General features: G+C 49.0%; 1 protein-coding gene across 8 annotated transcripts in view; it reads right to left on the bottom strand.

Annotated features, from left to right (window-relative positions):
- SAMD11 (sterile alpha motif domain containing 11) overlaps window positions 1-16581 on the bottom strand; it is a 155754-nt gene that overhangs the window by 87025 nt on the left and 52148 nt on the right. For 7 of the 8 annotated variants that reach the window (XM_019493848.2, XM_014610394.3, XM_014610393.3 and 4 more), the window contains exon 4: window positions 4395-4445. The exons of the other annotated variant lie outside the window; for it this stretch is intronic. In XM_019493848.2, coding sequence (XP_019349393.1) covers window positions 4395-4445 — 51 coding nt within the window. The remainder of the gene's footprint in view (window positions 1-4394; window positions 4446-16581) is intronic. 8 annotated transcript variants of the gene reach the window in all.

Here is a 16581-nt window from a genome sequence, read left to right on the forward strand (position 1 = left end):
AAGTTCCTCCTCATCTCCAGCCTAAATTTTCTTGGCCGCAGTTGGAGGTCATTGCTCTGAGTCCCGTCCTCTGTGACAGCTGGGGACTAGCGATCTACCAGCAGGAACTGCTGACAGATAAATCCAGCCTCTCAGAGCATGGACTCCTTGTGCCCAAAAGAATTGGTACAAGCAAACTGTCTACAGAGGACGTGCAAAAACTGGCTAAGCTACCTCCCATTTCACAATGGACCCAGTTGCCTTGCCATTGATGGCCAGGTCTAGGGTCCATGGCCAGTAATGGCACAACAGTTACACTTGGGTGAGTTTTACACAGAAGGCAGGGATTCAACCTCTGTTGGTACTGCGGGCAAAGCATGTGATATATCCTCCCCAAAATGACAGCCCTTCTGTTTGAGCATGGGGCAGATTTCCTGAGAGTTTACAAGCAGATTTGCTAACTACATTCATTTTAAAGGGACTCCTTTCACAAATTTTGCTCTCAAGCATGGATCTCCTTTTGTCACGAATGATGATAATGGACTGTCTGTTTAGTTAAAACTCACACCCAGGCTACATTTCAAGAAACAAGGATACAATCAAGCTACGTCACTAATGACTCCTATATCTAATTGCCATGTCAGAGCCAGGTCACAAGCTCAGGTCACATACCTATGACACCAGAAATACATCACTTTGTGTAGGGCCTGCACAAGTGATTAAGCATTTCTTGTTGTTGTTCAAAACTGAATAAGTTTTAAAAGAATTCCCTATTAGACGTGAAACCAAATTTAGCCCCTTTCTACTATGCAATATCCCTCTAAATATTTGTTACTGAGAAACCGTTGTTAAAAATGGACAAGAAGTCTCATGTTTCATCTAATCAGCTGGTTGCCAGAGGGATTCAGGAAGGAATTTTCCCTTCTACCTATTCAGCCCTGTACAATTAGTTTGCTACATTACATGAGATTGGCTGCTTTCTTCTGATGTATTAGGGTGGCCCACTACTGCAGGTAATTGGGCTTGCTGTTTGATCTGCAGTAACAAAACCTGTATTCTCACTGTAGAACTGCCATAGTCTGAACTGCCAAAGTCTTAGCCAGGAGAGAGTTTAAGGGAACAAAACAGTTAAACGTGGGTTGTCAAAGAAACTTCCTTGCCGACAGAAAAAAAAGGAGCCATTATTTTATCCTTTGCATTGCAGTTTCAAAAGCAATTTTTTTTAAGGTGGGAATTTTAATTTACAAAGGTGTGCGCACCCTTCATTGCAGCTGTGTTAGGCTGCAGAATTGTTGTTCGCATGGCTATTAGTTAAGGTTTCTGTCAGCACTTCCATGATAAACCTCTGTCTTCTTAGGATTTTATAACTGGGCCATAACATTTCACTTCCAGGCTAAGATTTATCAAGCAAGTCTCCCGAGACGATTCCTTTGAATTTTTGACATCCATAAGCTTAACGAAACCAAGCAGGGGCTTCATCCTGAAAGCCATCCATGCCTGGAACTCCAGTTGGTTTCGACGGGAATTTTGGAGGTCTGCTTGGAAGACTGGCTCTGAGAAATTTGCCAGTTTTGAGTGTGGGTTGATGCTCCTAAAATTCACAGAGTGGATTTTTTTTTTTTTTAGACACTGTGTGGACTTTAAAAAGTCCAATCAATCCTATAGCCTTCAACAGTGCTTAGTGGAGTGGGAATTAACAATGAATTTCATACATCTTGATCCGCATTATTTCCAGCACTCTTCCTGGGGATCTGCCCAGCAAAGTATATGTTCACATGATGGATCTACACACATACCTAACTGCTGTGCTGAAACAGAGCCCGAATCCACCAAGCTATCACTCCATAGAGCGTCATCTAGTCTGAACCTTCAGACACAAACATCTCCAGCCCAAACACTCTGCTTTGAATCTCAGAAAGTTTAAAAAAAAAAAAAAAAGGAAAGGTTTAAAAAAAAATCCAGCTGCAAACATTCTCCTAAGAGCTTCCATCGCCCTGCCCGCTCCAGGCACAAGCTTTTATGGGAGGCTTACAGCAGAGGAGCAGCAGTCACTCGAGCCATGTTTGTAGGGCAGGTGATCAAGTTGGAAGTCATTTCTAACACGCACTCATGCTGTCTGGGATGTTTACATTTCGCAAAACAATCTAAAGCTTGTAGATGAAACAGAGAAACGTCCAAATCCGTTGCAATAGTGAAACTTAGATCTTTTCTAAGCTCTGTTACACTGCACCCTCTTGGGTAAACACCACGCCTGGGTGCACTGAGGCTTATTCGTACAATCCTAGTCGCAAAACTCAGCAGATAAATTATTCACATACACTTGTCTATGGACTGTGAGCTCCTCCCAGAATAGATTAGTTTTCTCCAGTGTTTGGAAAGTGCCTACCACGTAGTACACTACCACAAATATATACACAAACATACTTTCTTGTCCTTCTTCTTCCTCTAGAACCAAGGAATACTGAAGAGAGCACAGCAAGCTATTGCCTCCAAGCAGTGATCAGTGAACTGTTATTTGCAAATTGATACTCAGGCAATAAAATGTTGAGATGCTACTTGCCAGATTCTGCTTTCGCTCACCACCCATGTCTATCCAGAGTAACTCCACCAACTCTGATCAAGTTGGGCGCTTGTATATGTGACGGGAGTTTAGCCCTTCAGGGTTGCATTCTATGCTCCCTAAATTGAAACGGTGAGTTTTTAATGGAAACAGTGGGTTTTATTTTTCCATCACTGTATACACATCATTGTCCTGGTGGCCACAGGTGCCTGCTGAAGGCAGAATTGTCGAGGGGCCTGATCCTTTTTGTCGGCAGAGGGGAATGACCCAACAGATGAATGGCTGCAGTGTTCCAAGTTGCAACATTGCAAACTAAACTGCATTTTCACCAACTAAACCACATCCGATGTAATCTCATTTAAACCCCTCCAAACTTGCATACGCATAACATGTGATGCCATTTAGTCACACAAAGGGAAATTTTCATCATGTGTACATGGTAACATTGTCACAAGTACAAGTACCCATTATTCTGGATTTAAACAAGTGCCATCAGGATCAGAATCTGGCTTCACTCTACTTGGGCTCCATCAGCATTCTCCTGGAGCACCCATACCTCCTTCTGGCTTGCCTTCCCATGGAGTTTCACAGGAAAACCTGATGTTTACTGGGCACATACAATGATTTATCTCTTCTTAACAAGCCAAACAGCACAAAACATGCTCAAGTGTTTAGCTGAAACTAAGTGAGTTTCATGTAAAACAGAAACCAACACAAACATTCTTCACTTCTCACTTTTGAGGCAAATACCATAGCTAGATTTTTAAAGGGACTGGAAATATGTCATAACCAGTAATAACACACACAATTCTATTGCACATATTAAGAGAAAAGATAGTCAAATGTCATGCTTCAAGACATCAAGAGTCAAGAAGGAATCTTCCAACTTGTGCAAAGCGTTGCAATGATTGGCTGCTTGCACTGTTTGGATTCCCAGTTCTTTAGGTATTGGTCAAGGCATACTTAAAAAAACCTTAACTGTTCTGCTTTGGCCTGGCAACTTCTTCATTCTCTCTCTCAGTTCAGGCTTCTGCTGCTTTTCTCTTATTTCTACTTCATTAAAACACCTGTCATTTAAGGTGACAGTGCGGGGTCTAGATTTTTTTATTTTCATGCATTTAAGGTAATTTCACTCTCACAGCTTTTGCTCTGCCCCTGCACATGCTTACAGACATGCCCAAAATTATGCACAGAACCAATCCCATTGATTTGGACAAGACTACTCGCATGCACAACTGTTTGCAGGATTCGGGCATCGGTGATACCGCCTGAACAACCAAGCTCCCTCCCCCATCAAATGATGATTGTCATTTATAGACACGGGCCCAGGGTGTTTTAGAGGCACTTAAGCAATATTCTGCTCAGTGCTGCGGCACCAGACTGACTCAGGAGCCTAAGTCCTACTGAATTCCAATGAGACCTAAGCACTCAAGTGCCAAAGTCAGTTTGCAAACAAGACGTATCCTTCCAAATCAGCAGGCTGGTGCAGTGCTAAGTGGAGCAGCACCTAGCAAGCTTCAAATATCTGGGCCATGATAATTTTCCATTCTCAGAAAACACAGAGCAGAAAAGACATATTCAGAAAACAAGCATTGGGTCCCCAGACAGGACTGGCTGCACTCCCCAGCTTCTCCAAGAGAAGAGGTTGCTTAAAGCCCTCCTCCCCCAAAACGAAAGGGAAAGGAAAAATTAAAACAGATCTCAACAGAGAGGGAGGGAGAGAAAAAGGGACAGAGCTAAAAGCTACAGAATGACAGGCAGGAATGTTCTTTCATGTCTAACAGCATCCAAACGCCAGTAGCATGCATCATAAACTCTTAGCCTACCATACAAAGAGGGTGCCCCAAAATGGTACCTGCAAGAGGTCTCTCGGAAGGAGATGTTTAAATCCCAGTGGGTGTGTATCCTGTTGACAAACAAACAGAGAGGTAAATGACAAGTGCCCAACACGGCATGTCCCCCAGCTAGAGAGCAGCTCTCACAGCAGCTGACCCAGCCTTCTCTAAGGCTCCCTCTCCCCTGAGCTCATCCCCACCCCTGCCACTTCCCTGAACTGCATGGTGCTGCAATCAGGCATGCTGCACACACGCCAGCCCTGAGAGTCCCCAGCAGGCCCTGCCGTGCGGTCAATTAGGGCCCGGCAGGTGATCTGCACAGCAACGAGAGAGCTCCTTGCACCTGCACGCAGCCACACTAATAGGCGAGGGCAGCTGCAAGATGTTGTCTCAACTAATAGGCCGTGCTCAGGGGAAGCAGAGCAGGCTCCGCGCTGACATTTTATTAAGAAAACCCAAATGTGTCTGTACTGCATCCCCGCCTCCACTCCCCACCCCGGCTGCAAATACATTATTAGCGATTTCCCACCTCGGAAATTAATTTTACATATTCTGTCACTCTGGCTGATGACAAGCGGGAGCCGCGGAACCCAGATGAACAACGGCCTAAATTTAGACAGTGACGGGCAACTGGGATTTTTTTTCCCCTGTGCTCTGCACAGGCAGCGCCTATCCGGATCCAAATGGGCTAGGTCGGGCTCTTTGACCCTTTGCTGCAAGTCAGCTCTGAGTGTCGCCCAGAGGTGCCAATTTTGCCTGCAAAGGGGCTGCTGCCTCCCCTGCTCAGTCAGGCCAATGTGATTGAAAAGAATCACAAGACATCAGGGGCCAAATTTTCAAGCGAGTTACTACCAGCTTCTGTTTGCATTCACCCCTCCCCCCAATCCAACCCAGCCTTTTGCATCCATCGGTGAAAACACTGGCTATTAGCAACGTGTGCAAATTAGCTTCTGCTGATGGCTGTTCCAGAGAGCAGTAAGCAGATATGCCTAAAAAGACTGCAACTGAGGGCAGACTAACGCAGATCTGCTTGATAAGGAACAGTGCCTCTGGCCTCCCAGGTCACCTGGCTCTGGCCTCCATTGCACACTTTAAGCACGTGCCTGAAGCCCGTTCAATTTGCACAGACCCCACTGGAGTCACCAGGAATCGTTCTATTGACTCAAGGGCTTTGAATCAGGCACGTGGACATGAGCAATGCAGTCAATGAGACTTAAGCCCTGGCTTAAGTGCTTTGCTTTAAACGTGCACTTAAGCGCTGCATTGAACAGGGCTTCTGCTTCAGCTCCCGCCCCAGGAATCAGTGAAAACAACATTTAATAATATCACATCTGAGGCACAGGGTCCTAGGAGCCTAAGCACCAATGAGGCAAGCTAACCTCCATGGCTAAGTCAAAAAGCCCGAGGCTGAATCAATTCCGTTTCCACAGGTTAGTCTACGCTGCACAGATTGAACTGACAAGCAAATGAACAGACATTAACTTTTCATTCCAGAAATGCAGCCACATGCCTGCAGTGGCCCAGGCCAGAAGCCAGGGGACGCCAGAGCATGCCTCCCTGGCCTGCTGGAGTAGATGGCTTGAATCTGGAGGGGATCTGGGACAGAAGTTCAATAAACCGATTTAACTTAAATTAGTTAAGTCTGATACTACATCCATCCAGGTTTATCTTACACTGGTTTCAGCCATTTTGAAAGCGGGTTTATGTGCACTGAACTTCTGTTGTGTCACAGGTTTGAATCAGTTTCCAATCACTTATGCTGGTTGAATGTGTAATTTCTGTCCCCAGTCCATGTGCTTCCTGCAAGGCTTGCTCAGAAAGGGAGGCTGGTTGTTTCTTTTGGGGTCTATCACGTCTTTGCAGCACGTGAAGTTTCACCAGTGAAATTATGCTCGGGATCATATTTATTCACCCCGTTAATAGGAGCCCAATCTTCGCATGGAATTGCTTAGGAAACCGGTCTCAGAGTTCTCTACAGGATTACGGGTAAGCATGGCTCGCACTCACTGCAAGGGGATGTGGGTAAAAGATGCCCCCTTACTCCCTCACTGTGTTGCAGATGGCAGCCATGGGGCAGGGTGAGGACAGTTTCTGTGAGGCTACAGCCTCCACCCCCAACCAGGTAAAAGCAGGCAGGCAGGGGTGAACAGAGCCCCAGTTGCATGGTCCCATCAGCATGCCAGGTAGCACAGTACAACCAGCAGCCAGAGAGAAGTCACCCCCACCCAGGAAAGAAGGGCTGGCACCATGAGCGAGGTGCCTAACTGCAACACCCTGCCTGGCCCCTGCACCGCTTTCTAGGGCACAACAGCTATGCACAGACCATCACTCAGGGTGAGAGGGAATCTGTCATCTGGTCATATATGAGCTGGAGTAGGGAGTAGCCAGAGCAGTAAGGAGGTGGCGGAGCTGACCGTGCTGAACACAGCAGATACTCGATGGGGTTGCTGCCTGCCACAGTGAGGTCCTCCCAGAGCCCACTTTAAGCAGGGCCGGACCAGAAGAGAGTTTTGCATCTGGCACACATGTGAAGCAATGGATGAGAAGCTGCACTGGCCAAAAGAAATGCTGTGCCCTCATCTAACTCATTACATGTGCCTGCCTGGTCTACACGGCCCTTCCAAACTCGGCAAGTTCTTCTGGAAGGAAAAGAAAGGCAGAATTCCCCAGCTCTTGGTCTGAAGCCTTCCTTTCCAGCTCACAGGCTTGACTCTGCATCTATTTTAAAATACCATATTTTCTAGCATACAACACCTTTTTTCTTAAATGCCAGCCACTGGAGATTGCAGTGTATCTTATGTGTGAGAAATACGGTAAGGAGCATTTCTGCCAGGAGGGACACAAGTAAAAATAAAATCCACACAGGGAGCAAAACAGCGTGCAGGGCCTGCTCCCTAGCTGTTGCTACTCAGATACCAACTACAAGATCCTGTTTTCTTTCATTCTGCCTTTCAAAAACAAGATGCAAATTCTATTTTGGGGGGTGTGGTATACAAGGAAATACAGTAGTTGATTTCAGTGGTGTCAGCATATGGATACAGAGAAGTGACAGCAAACATCAGGCTTTTCAGCTTGGGGAGATGGTTTTATTGCTGCTTTGCAATGCGCTATCAGCTTTAACAGCTCAGACCTCATCCCACACACTGACCCTGAAGCTGACCTTACTCTTTACACCTTTCACATTTGCCGTAGGCCTTCTGCCTGCCTTTCATCTCACAGACCCTCCCCTCCATTCTCTTGCTCTCTGTGAAAATGCATGCAGTGCTGGCTTGGAGTGCATACCTTCCCCACCTTTTTGGTTATACAATTCCCTTGCCTTTCTGGTGGCTTTTCAGGGACATGAGCATAAATGTCGTTTCCAGATCAGATCAATAGGCCAGCAAGAAAGAGAAGTCTGGAGTAGAGGAGGAGGAGGAAAATTTGGGCTTGGCCCTGACCTACATTTAGTCTGAAGAAGAGAAGACAGATAGGAGATTTAATAGCAGCCTCCAACTACCTGAAGAGTGGTACAAAGTGGACGGAGCTGGACTGTTCTCAGCGGTAGCAGACGACAGAATGAGGAGCAACGGGCTCAGGCTGCAGTAAGGGAAGTTTAGGTTAGATAAAAGGAGAAACTTTCTCACTAGAAAGTTAGTAAAGCACTGAAACAGGTTACCCAGAGAGGTTATGGACTCTCCATCCTTGGAGGTTTTTAAGACCTGGCTAGACAAAGCCTTGGCTGGGATGATGTAGTTGAGGATGGCCCTGCTTGGAGCAGGAGGTTGGACTAGATGTGACCTCCTGAGGTCCCTTCTGACCCAAATTTTCTATGATTCTACATGCAAATTAAACACCACATTTGTCTGGTTAAAATCTTATGATTTCTCTTCCAATAGGAAAAAAAAATGCAACTCAAAATAGTTGACACTGAAGTGATCTGCTCCTCAGGCTGCTGCTGGCAGCATGCATGTCTCACCCAAGGGATCTACAGAACCAATGTAAGAGCCAAATTCTACTGTGGACCAGGGATGCTGCTCCCAGGACACTAAAGGGGCCTAGGGTGCACCAGAAACGAGGACATGTTCCAGTAAAATGCAGTTTTCCTAGAGTAAAATCTTCACGCACGTGCACATGCACGTGCACACACACACACACACACACTCTCATTCGAATTGGGATGATAGCCGCTGGCTCGGTGCAAAACACAGTAACAATGGGAGACACCTTTCCTATTCATGACTGTGGGAGTTTTAATGTAACCAGGGTTCAAATGACACTCCGACTCTTGGGGGGGTCTGCGGTGGTGGCAGCCAGAAGACAGAAGGAGCCACTGCCGCTGCCACCTGAGCTGCTTTGAAAGGCGCGGGGCAGGCTGGGGGCTCTGACCTCTTATGCGGGGGCTCAGCTCCCCCAAGCCTCCCCTGTATTTCGAACTCTGAATATATCTGAATCCACTGATTTGCATACCTGCCCCTCTGTACATGGGCACAAGTGGCACAGCAATGGGAAAACTGCAGCTGCACCCTGCAACCCTGCAGGGAACCAATGCCTGGTCCAGCTGGGTGCAGGCAGTTTCTCCATCCTCATCCTCCGACCATCATGCAGAGAATTATTTAGTCAGCCCTCTCGGCACACCTGCAAGGTAGGGAGGACAAGATTGTCCTTTCACTACAATGTGATCGATGGGGAAAACCAGAGCAGAGAGGCGATGCGACATGTCCTGCTCAAGGTGATGAGCGGGGGACACACACCAGTGTTAGAGCAGAGACAAGCACCCAGCTGTCAGCCCTTGGCTCTTTCAGCTCTGCGTTATCTATTAGTCCAGGCACAAGCTTCCTGTAATCCTATGCACAACTTCTCAGGGTTCACTACAGCAAGCAACAGCCCCAGAAACGAGAGTGGGACCCCATACATGAGACCAAGGCAGCTTCTATAGCGGGGTGCAATGTGGCTGCCCATCTCAGTGCAATGCCTGCATCGGTGTGTGGTGGGCTGAGGGGTGGGAAAGCCTTTTGCTCTGGGGACAGCACAGACCTGCCTGGAGGCAGGGATCCGCATGGAGACGGCTATCAGCTGAGATGGATGATTAAACCCCCATATTTAGACAAATGAATAGGTGAGAATGAAATTAAATCCTAATTATCTTTTTCGGGGGTTTTTTCTGAGGGGGAAGCTGCTCCGCCCGGCGCCCGCGCGCGTTTCTATGGAGTTATCTCCAATTAGATTTCTGAGCCTAATGCACGCTCCGCTTTAACGGGTTATTCATTCAATTGAAATCAAATTACTAATAATTTGCAAGCTATCAGCTACGCGAGCCGTCCTCGGCGTGCTCGCAGAGCGGGGAGCCTGAGCCAGTTCCTTACAAATTAACAACACAAAAAAAAAAATCGCAGGCGAGCAAGCGGCAGCACTGCCGCCGCTCCCTCCCCCACCTCCTCCTCCACCCCGATCGCAGACGAAGCGTGATCCATTCTAACGCCTTTAATAAATGAAGCCAGATGGGCCCCACGGCCACGGGAGGTGGCTGGTTTGTAAAAGGAGCGAGGAAGCAGGTGAAGCGACCGGCCTGCCAGGTTCCTCCCCGAGTGAGGAGAGAGTGACGCACTGGGTCTTGTTTTAACCTATATTATATGGATATGAAATGAGCAAAAAAAAATGAACAGGAAAGGCCTTGGCAAGACGAGGTGTCTCTGGGGCCCGCTGTGGAATGAGATCCAGCCTGGAGAGCAAGCGCCAGAGATGGCAAAATAGCAGAGTGCAGCTGGGATACTCATCGCTGGTCCCTCCGCTCTGCCTTGGCCCCGTGGCCCCTGCCTGCTTCCAGCCCCAGGGGGGAAACGCTGCTGGGACCGGAAGAAGGAATCACACAAATCTCTGCAGGGATCCATCGCCCAAGAGGCAAAAACCATGGTCTGTAGCTGACTTTCTACTGCAGTGTCCAGCATGCTTCCCCACAGTCCCATCACCCCACTGCATCCTTTGCAATGACCGACCGCATGGTAGGGAAGTACTGGGAATGGAGATCAGCAGTTGTCTGGACAAACAGGTCACCTCTTCAGGAGAAAGAAGACCACTCAAGGGCAGACTCCATAGTCCCAACTGCCCAGTTTCCAGCCCCACTGCTTATCGGTTAAATATTTTCAGAGCGGGGAAAACCCCCCAAATCCTTGGGCTTAGAGGGAATTCGTTGGAGGAAGTACAGCAAGAGAGAACACAGACTTCCCAAAGAAAGGCCTGATCCAAAGCCCGCTGTGGCCACTGGGAACCTTTCCAATGACCACACTGAGTTTGGTATCAGGCCCTATATCTACCACCCAGTTTGGGAAAAGCAAAGCATGGCCAGAGCAGCTGGCATTGCAACAGGAGACGCTGCAAATCTTCCATTTGGAAGAAAACACATGCAGCCGGCACTCCCAGAGCAGCTGCGCACTTGTAAGAGCCTTTCCGCATCTCAGCTCCTACGACCTCCCTGCCACAGGGATGGTCCAAAACATCCGACCACCCCTAACGCCATGGTGAGCCCAACGTCATGTTCCCACTAGGAAGCCGAGAGCCTGGGGAGGCGCGGACCTGTGAACCAGAGACCTGGCACATATTCCCTACCCTGGAACCCAGGTGCTGCGTGACGCCGATGGCAACCCACTTTGGCTCTCTCAGCCTCCCTGGCTCTGTTCATACAGCTGGGACTGCAACACTTGCCCACTTCTGCCATATATTTTAGGATCCCCAAAGGGCAGGTTCTGCCTCCATAAAAACCATCAGCATCTATAGCAGAAGCAGGGTGTGTTGCAGCAAAACTCCTGAGCCGTGAAGCCACAGTTTGCTGTGCAGAGGGGCAGGCAGGCTGGGACAGGGTCTGCCCTTGTTCCGTCTCCAGTCTTGTATCTATGTCTGACTCAGGAAAGGATTTTTCAGCCTTTGTCACATTTTATCCTCCAGTATCGTGGAGGCATAAGTAGCCATTTCCTCTCCCTCTCAAGTATTAGTCCTCATTAGGCCGTCTGTGGCTTCCTGGTGCTCTGGCCTGAATCCAGCCTTGGCTTCCCAGATGGATCTTTAATTTATTTATTGATTGGGGTGATTATTATTAAGCCACGTGAAGATCAGACAAAAAGAGGGGTGGGGAGGGAGAAGCAAGGAGGGAAAGGAAGGGGAACGAGGAGCACAGCAGACGACCGCCTCAAGCTCCAAATGCCGTGATACCTCGCCAGCAAGAGGAGGGACTCCCTGACCACCCTCCAGTTGGTACCTATTGCTGAGCGGCTGCAGAGCCTGCTCCGACAGTCTGGCTCATTAGCATCGCCGCAAGTATTTCCTGCTCTGCCGTTTCTCGCTCTTTCCAGCAGCTCCGAGCTGGCAACGGAAGCAGCCCTGCCTTGCACGCGAAAGACGAGCCAGCTTGGACCGTTCCCCAGGGTGCAAACCAGGATGGCTGGCTCCATCGGCTAGATGAGGAGCAGATGATGATGGGCACCGCTGTGTCGTGCCACCAGGCTGAAATGCAGGCAGGCCCATGGACTGCAGGAAGCAGAAGTTTCTATGCAGCTGCCATCCAATGGTGCCACAGGGGCCCCACCATGAGAGGGTGAGGAAGACAGAGCCATGAACGTGGCACGCTGCCCCACGGAGGCTATGGGACCTGAAAGCTCAGTGCTAGAGGCAGGTGCATGAGACAGATACAACAGGAGGCCTTTGGTTTGAACTCCAATCAATTAGCAAGTCAAAGAGCAGCAACCTTATGGGATGTCAGAAATAGCTTCCCACTTAGCGAGGGAGGCGCGGGGAAGGCTGACGGCAGCTCCCCATTAAGGCTGAGTGGAGGTCGCCAACTTTGCTATTAGGAGATGGAAGCCAAGGGGAATGGTGCCAGGAGCCCGTTCTCTGGGTGGGGGGGAACAACATCTCCTTCCTCGCACTCTCCATGCAAACCCCAGCATGCAGAGATTCATGGGGCCAAGCAGCGGGAAGGGAGGTTGCAGAGGCCACAAAACTCATGATGCCTGCTCGTCACAAGACAGCATCTCCATTCCCAACGCTGCCCTTGTTAGCTTGAAGTCAGGGAACAGGAAAGGCACAAATACCTGAAGAGGCCTCCCCCGGCCAGAGGAGAGGTCTCAGGGCGAGCGGCAGGGAGGGAAGGAGTTGCGAGCAGCAGCGGGAGGGGGGGCTCCAGGAACCTCCGCCCGACAGCACGAGCGCTGGTCTTCATTAGCATCATGGTTACAGGCCCTTCTCCCTTTTTTTTTTTTTTCAATGCTCCAATTTCTTCAGGAAAAAATTGCTTTGATTTTGGAATTTGGCAAGTGCTCCAGCCCCTCATGTGGTCTCATTATGCAATCTGCTGCTGCATTTGCTCTCGCTTGCTTTTTTACAAAAAGAATTTCAAAGGCGTTTCTACCACGCACAGCAATTCGCACGTATCTTGCCCATCACTCAGGCCAAAATACATATTTGCTCGCTAGCCAGAGACGACTCCTTCAGAGCCTTTACGGCTGGTCAGGTCAAAAACTTATATTGGTTTTAGCAGGTGCTTAAGTATTATTGCTTCTTATTATTAGCTATGCCATTATGGTCTGCCAGGGAATTATCCAAATGTGCGTTTCTACCAGCCGTTACGTCCCTTTGTGTCAAAGCTCAGATGCTTTCATTAGATGCTACATTTAAAAGAAGGAATTAAATTCACATGCACGCTACAAGCCCCAAAGTTCAACCGTCTGGTTGAAACCACATGGAGGCTGGGAAATGTACCGTTAATGCCAACTCTTTCTACTTTAGTTGCCCCACGGTCCTGACACAACACAGTAACACCGCTGTCCGGACATCCCAGTGCTATTTAGACACGGTGGCATTCCTGAAAAGCATTTTCAACCCGAACTCTCTGCTCATGTGCTCTGGCTGGTTTAGACCAGCTGCTCAGCACTCCAGGTCCGGATTCTCCTGCAAGCCTAGATGAGGCTGATCCCTCAACTCCTACCGAAGGTAGGAATCACTGCCCTGTTGTCCTAGTTTGCACCCCTAGCGAACCCACCAGAAGGGCTACAGGGAAAAGAAGAGGTTGTGAGGGAAGGGCAGCTTAGCCAACAAGCCTTCACAAGAGGAAAAGTCTTCAGGAAGCCAAAAACCCTAACTTGGACCTGGTCTATGCAGCATTTTGGATCAGTATCACCACTGCAATGTGATTTCTACTGCAGTAACTACCCATGTAAAGCCCCTAGCATGGACCCAATCACCAATGTATAAGTTCCCTTCCCTATGTCAAAAAATGTGATTTAGTGTCAATATACGTGCATCCAGACTTGGAGCCTATATGCAACCTGTGTGTGTAGACAAGCCTGTATAAAAGCATGACTTTGGGGGACCAAAACCCTGGATACAAAAGGAAAAAGGTCTTCTAGTGGCACTGCCCCAAAGACTTCCAGTGCTCGCTGCTGGAAAGCCTTCCCCCGACCTCCATCTCTAGGATCAAGCATTACAGCGTCAACCTTTGCAGAGGCATCTGGTTATAGGAGACAGGATTTTAAGCCTTCTGTTTCCCAGACATGAGGCTTGAGCATGGAGCGCTAATTAGCACACCATGGCTAAGCAGGGCTCAATGCGTCTTACTAAAAGATGCATAAAACCCCTCCTGGCCACCAGCATTTGTACGGAGCTGGCCCAGTCTCCTGTCAGCTGAATGGCTGGGTTTCCAACTTTGTTAGGAGTGCCTAAGTTAGCAAAGCTGCTAAGGCAATACGCTCTGTCCCACTTCCATATACTTCCATTCCCTGGAAATGAGGGAGTGAGGATACCTGGGTTTCTACCGTGCTTATGAGTGAGTGGCAGCTTGAGAGACACCTAAGAGCACCCCTGCACCTCCAAGATTGACTGGCACGTAGCAGGGTGACAAGGCCAGAGGCTGGCACTAGCAGGGACCCATGGGTCAGGTAGTAAAAGCCCTCATCATCTCCTTAACCTGCCCAACCATATCCACTTTTGGGGTGTCCTAAGTTGAAAGATGCACTAGCTGATCCTCCCCACATGGGCACTCCAAGAGCACCTGGATCCTGGTGTCCCATTGCCCAGCAAAAGGCACTCACAAAGTGCCTCAAAGGGCTCTGTCTAAGCTCGCACAGCAAGACAATGGCAAAGGAGCACAAAAGATGCCTGCCCCAACCTCCAAGGTCCTGGTAAGGGTCCTCTGGAGTCAGTACCAGGGCAGGAACAAGCTGTGCAATGGAAAAGAAATTAGAAAATGAGGCAGAGTCCCAAGGGTTGCACTGGGAGGGAGGGAGGGAGGGAGGGAGGGAGGGAGGGAGGGAGGGAGGGAGCTGACTGGGGGGTGTAGGGACAAGAGAGCAACACGCTGAGATCTGCTTGGGTTCTGCCCTCGCTCTCTTGCAACCACAGCTTATCCTATTTCTTCCTCTCCATTGGTGGCAATAAAACCCTGGCCTAATCCATCAGCACCCCAAGTGGCGGCAGCAACAGGTGAATTAAAAACAGAAAGCAGATGGGGCACCATCTCTGCCCAGCCCCAGCTGTCACGTCTGCTCCACGTCTCGCCAGCTGTGGAACCAGCCTGGCCGTACCCCTCCTTCCCACCCCCCACCCTGTCCCACGCTGCTAATGACAAGAGAGAGCAGAGCCAGAGCATGTATGCTGTGGCAGAGCTGTGCCCAGCTGGGATGCAGCTAGCTACCTCCTCTGGGTGCTAAGATAATGCTTTCTGGTGCAACGCACCCTCTTCCACATCCAAGGTGCAGGGCGGGAGGGGGCAATGGGTGTTATGTTCATTTCTGTGATACGAGGGCCAGAGCCTTAAGAGCTTCTTGAAGGGAGAGGTGGTTTGCACAACAGATGTCTCCTCACAGAGGGGAGGACACTGAAGACGCTCTCAGTACTGCCTTGCTCCCGTCACGGCGGTGCCTGGGTGCTGGCTGCTGTCAGTGCATATCGATAGATCAGTGCAGATCCATCAGTCATAAGAAAAAGCAGCTCCAACCCCGAGCAAGCAACGGGAGGTCTCTCTGCCCCTGGCCCAGCACACCCGCAATGCTGTGCTCACACCAGCCTCAGGACTCCGCTTCCCCCTCTCCCAGTCGGGAGTCCACGAGGGTGTGATGGACACCACAGCTAATGTGCTTCTACTATAAATGTTGCCCTTCCTTCCCTGAAACCTTTTCTTCCCTTTGCTAAAAGACCCCAAATCCTGACTACCAGGGAAAATTTGAACTTGAACTTCTACAGCATCACATGGAGTCTGCGCGGGACCCGACAGCAACCTTCCCGAAGATGTCCAGGTGCCCCCTCGGAGGAGGCAGGGTCCACGATTACTCCAAAGAGGAGGCGGTGCAAGTGCTCAGCACCTCCCAGGATGAAACTGTGTCTTAATCAAGAGCTGGGGGCACAGAAGTCCCCAGAACTGGCTCCTGTGGAGCTGATGACAAAGTTTCCATGAGCCTCAGAACCAGGTTTGGCCTCATCTCAAAGTGAAAATGCCAGTGCCATGAACCCATAAAGCCCTCCCATAAATGCAGCCCAATGAAGTTAAAAAAAAAAGGCATTTGCAAAGCAGATGGGTTCAAACTAATGGGAAACTATCACCTCTTCCTTTAAAAAACTCGAATCCAGGTTTAGAGACTATCAAACACACGACTGAAAAACAGAGGGAGGTGCCGCAAAATGATGAGTTAAGAGACCAATGAATAATGAGTGGTAGGGCTTTGGGGGTTTTTTTCCCCCTTGCATTTCCTAATAAACAAGGCAAAGCAATTACTGTAATTAAAGATTTAAGATAAAAGCACTTTATATTTTGGGGGCCCTGAAATCAATTAAATATTTATTATGTTGTTCTCCCTCCTAATGAGAAAACCTAGCACTGTAATTTTGCAGAATTAAAAGCATAATTAAAGGAGGTGGGAGAATGAGGGTGGCTTTGTGGGACTGTTAGCAACAGTCCTCTGCCTGTGCAATTCTGCCTGTGCATATACAGCCCAGCCACCCCTCTGCTACCTGTGCTCTTCCAGTTAGTAATCTCTGAGCAGTATTAGGGAACAGCCATATAGTGGATGAGAAACTCCCGGCTTCACTTGGAAGGGCTGGTCTACTACTTTGTCTCCCTTTTTCCCCACAAGATCTCAGCTGGGATCTCAGAAGGGAAACAGCTTATCAACTCAGGAGCAGGAACCACATAAAACACAAGAAAAGCAATTACATGCCTTCAGTTTCCAGTCCTCTGTTTTTATAGGG

Source organism: Alligator mississippiensis, chromosome 13, assembly GCF_030867095.1.
Source record: "Alligator mississippiensis isolate rAllMis1 chromosome 13, rAllMis1, whole genome shotgun sequence".
In the NCBI taxonomy this organism is placed as follows: Eukaryota; Metazoa; Chordata; order Crocodylia; family Alligatoridae; genus Alligator; species Alligator mississippiensis.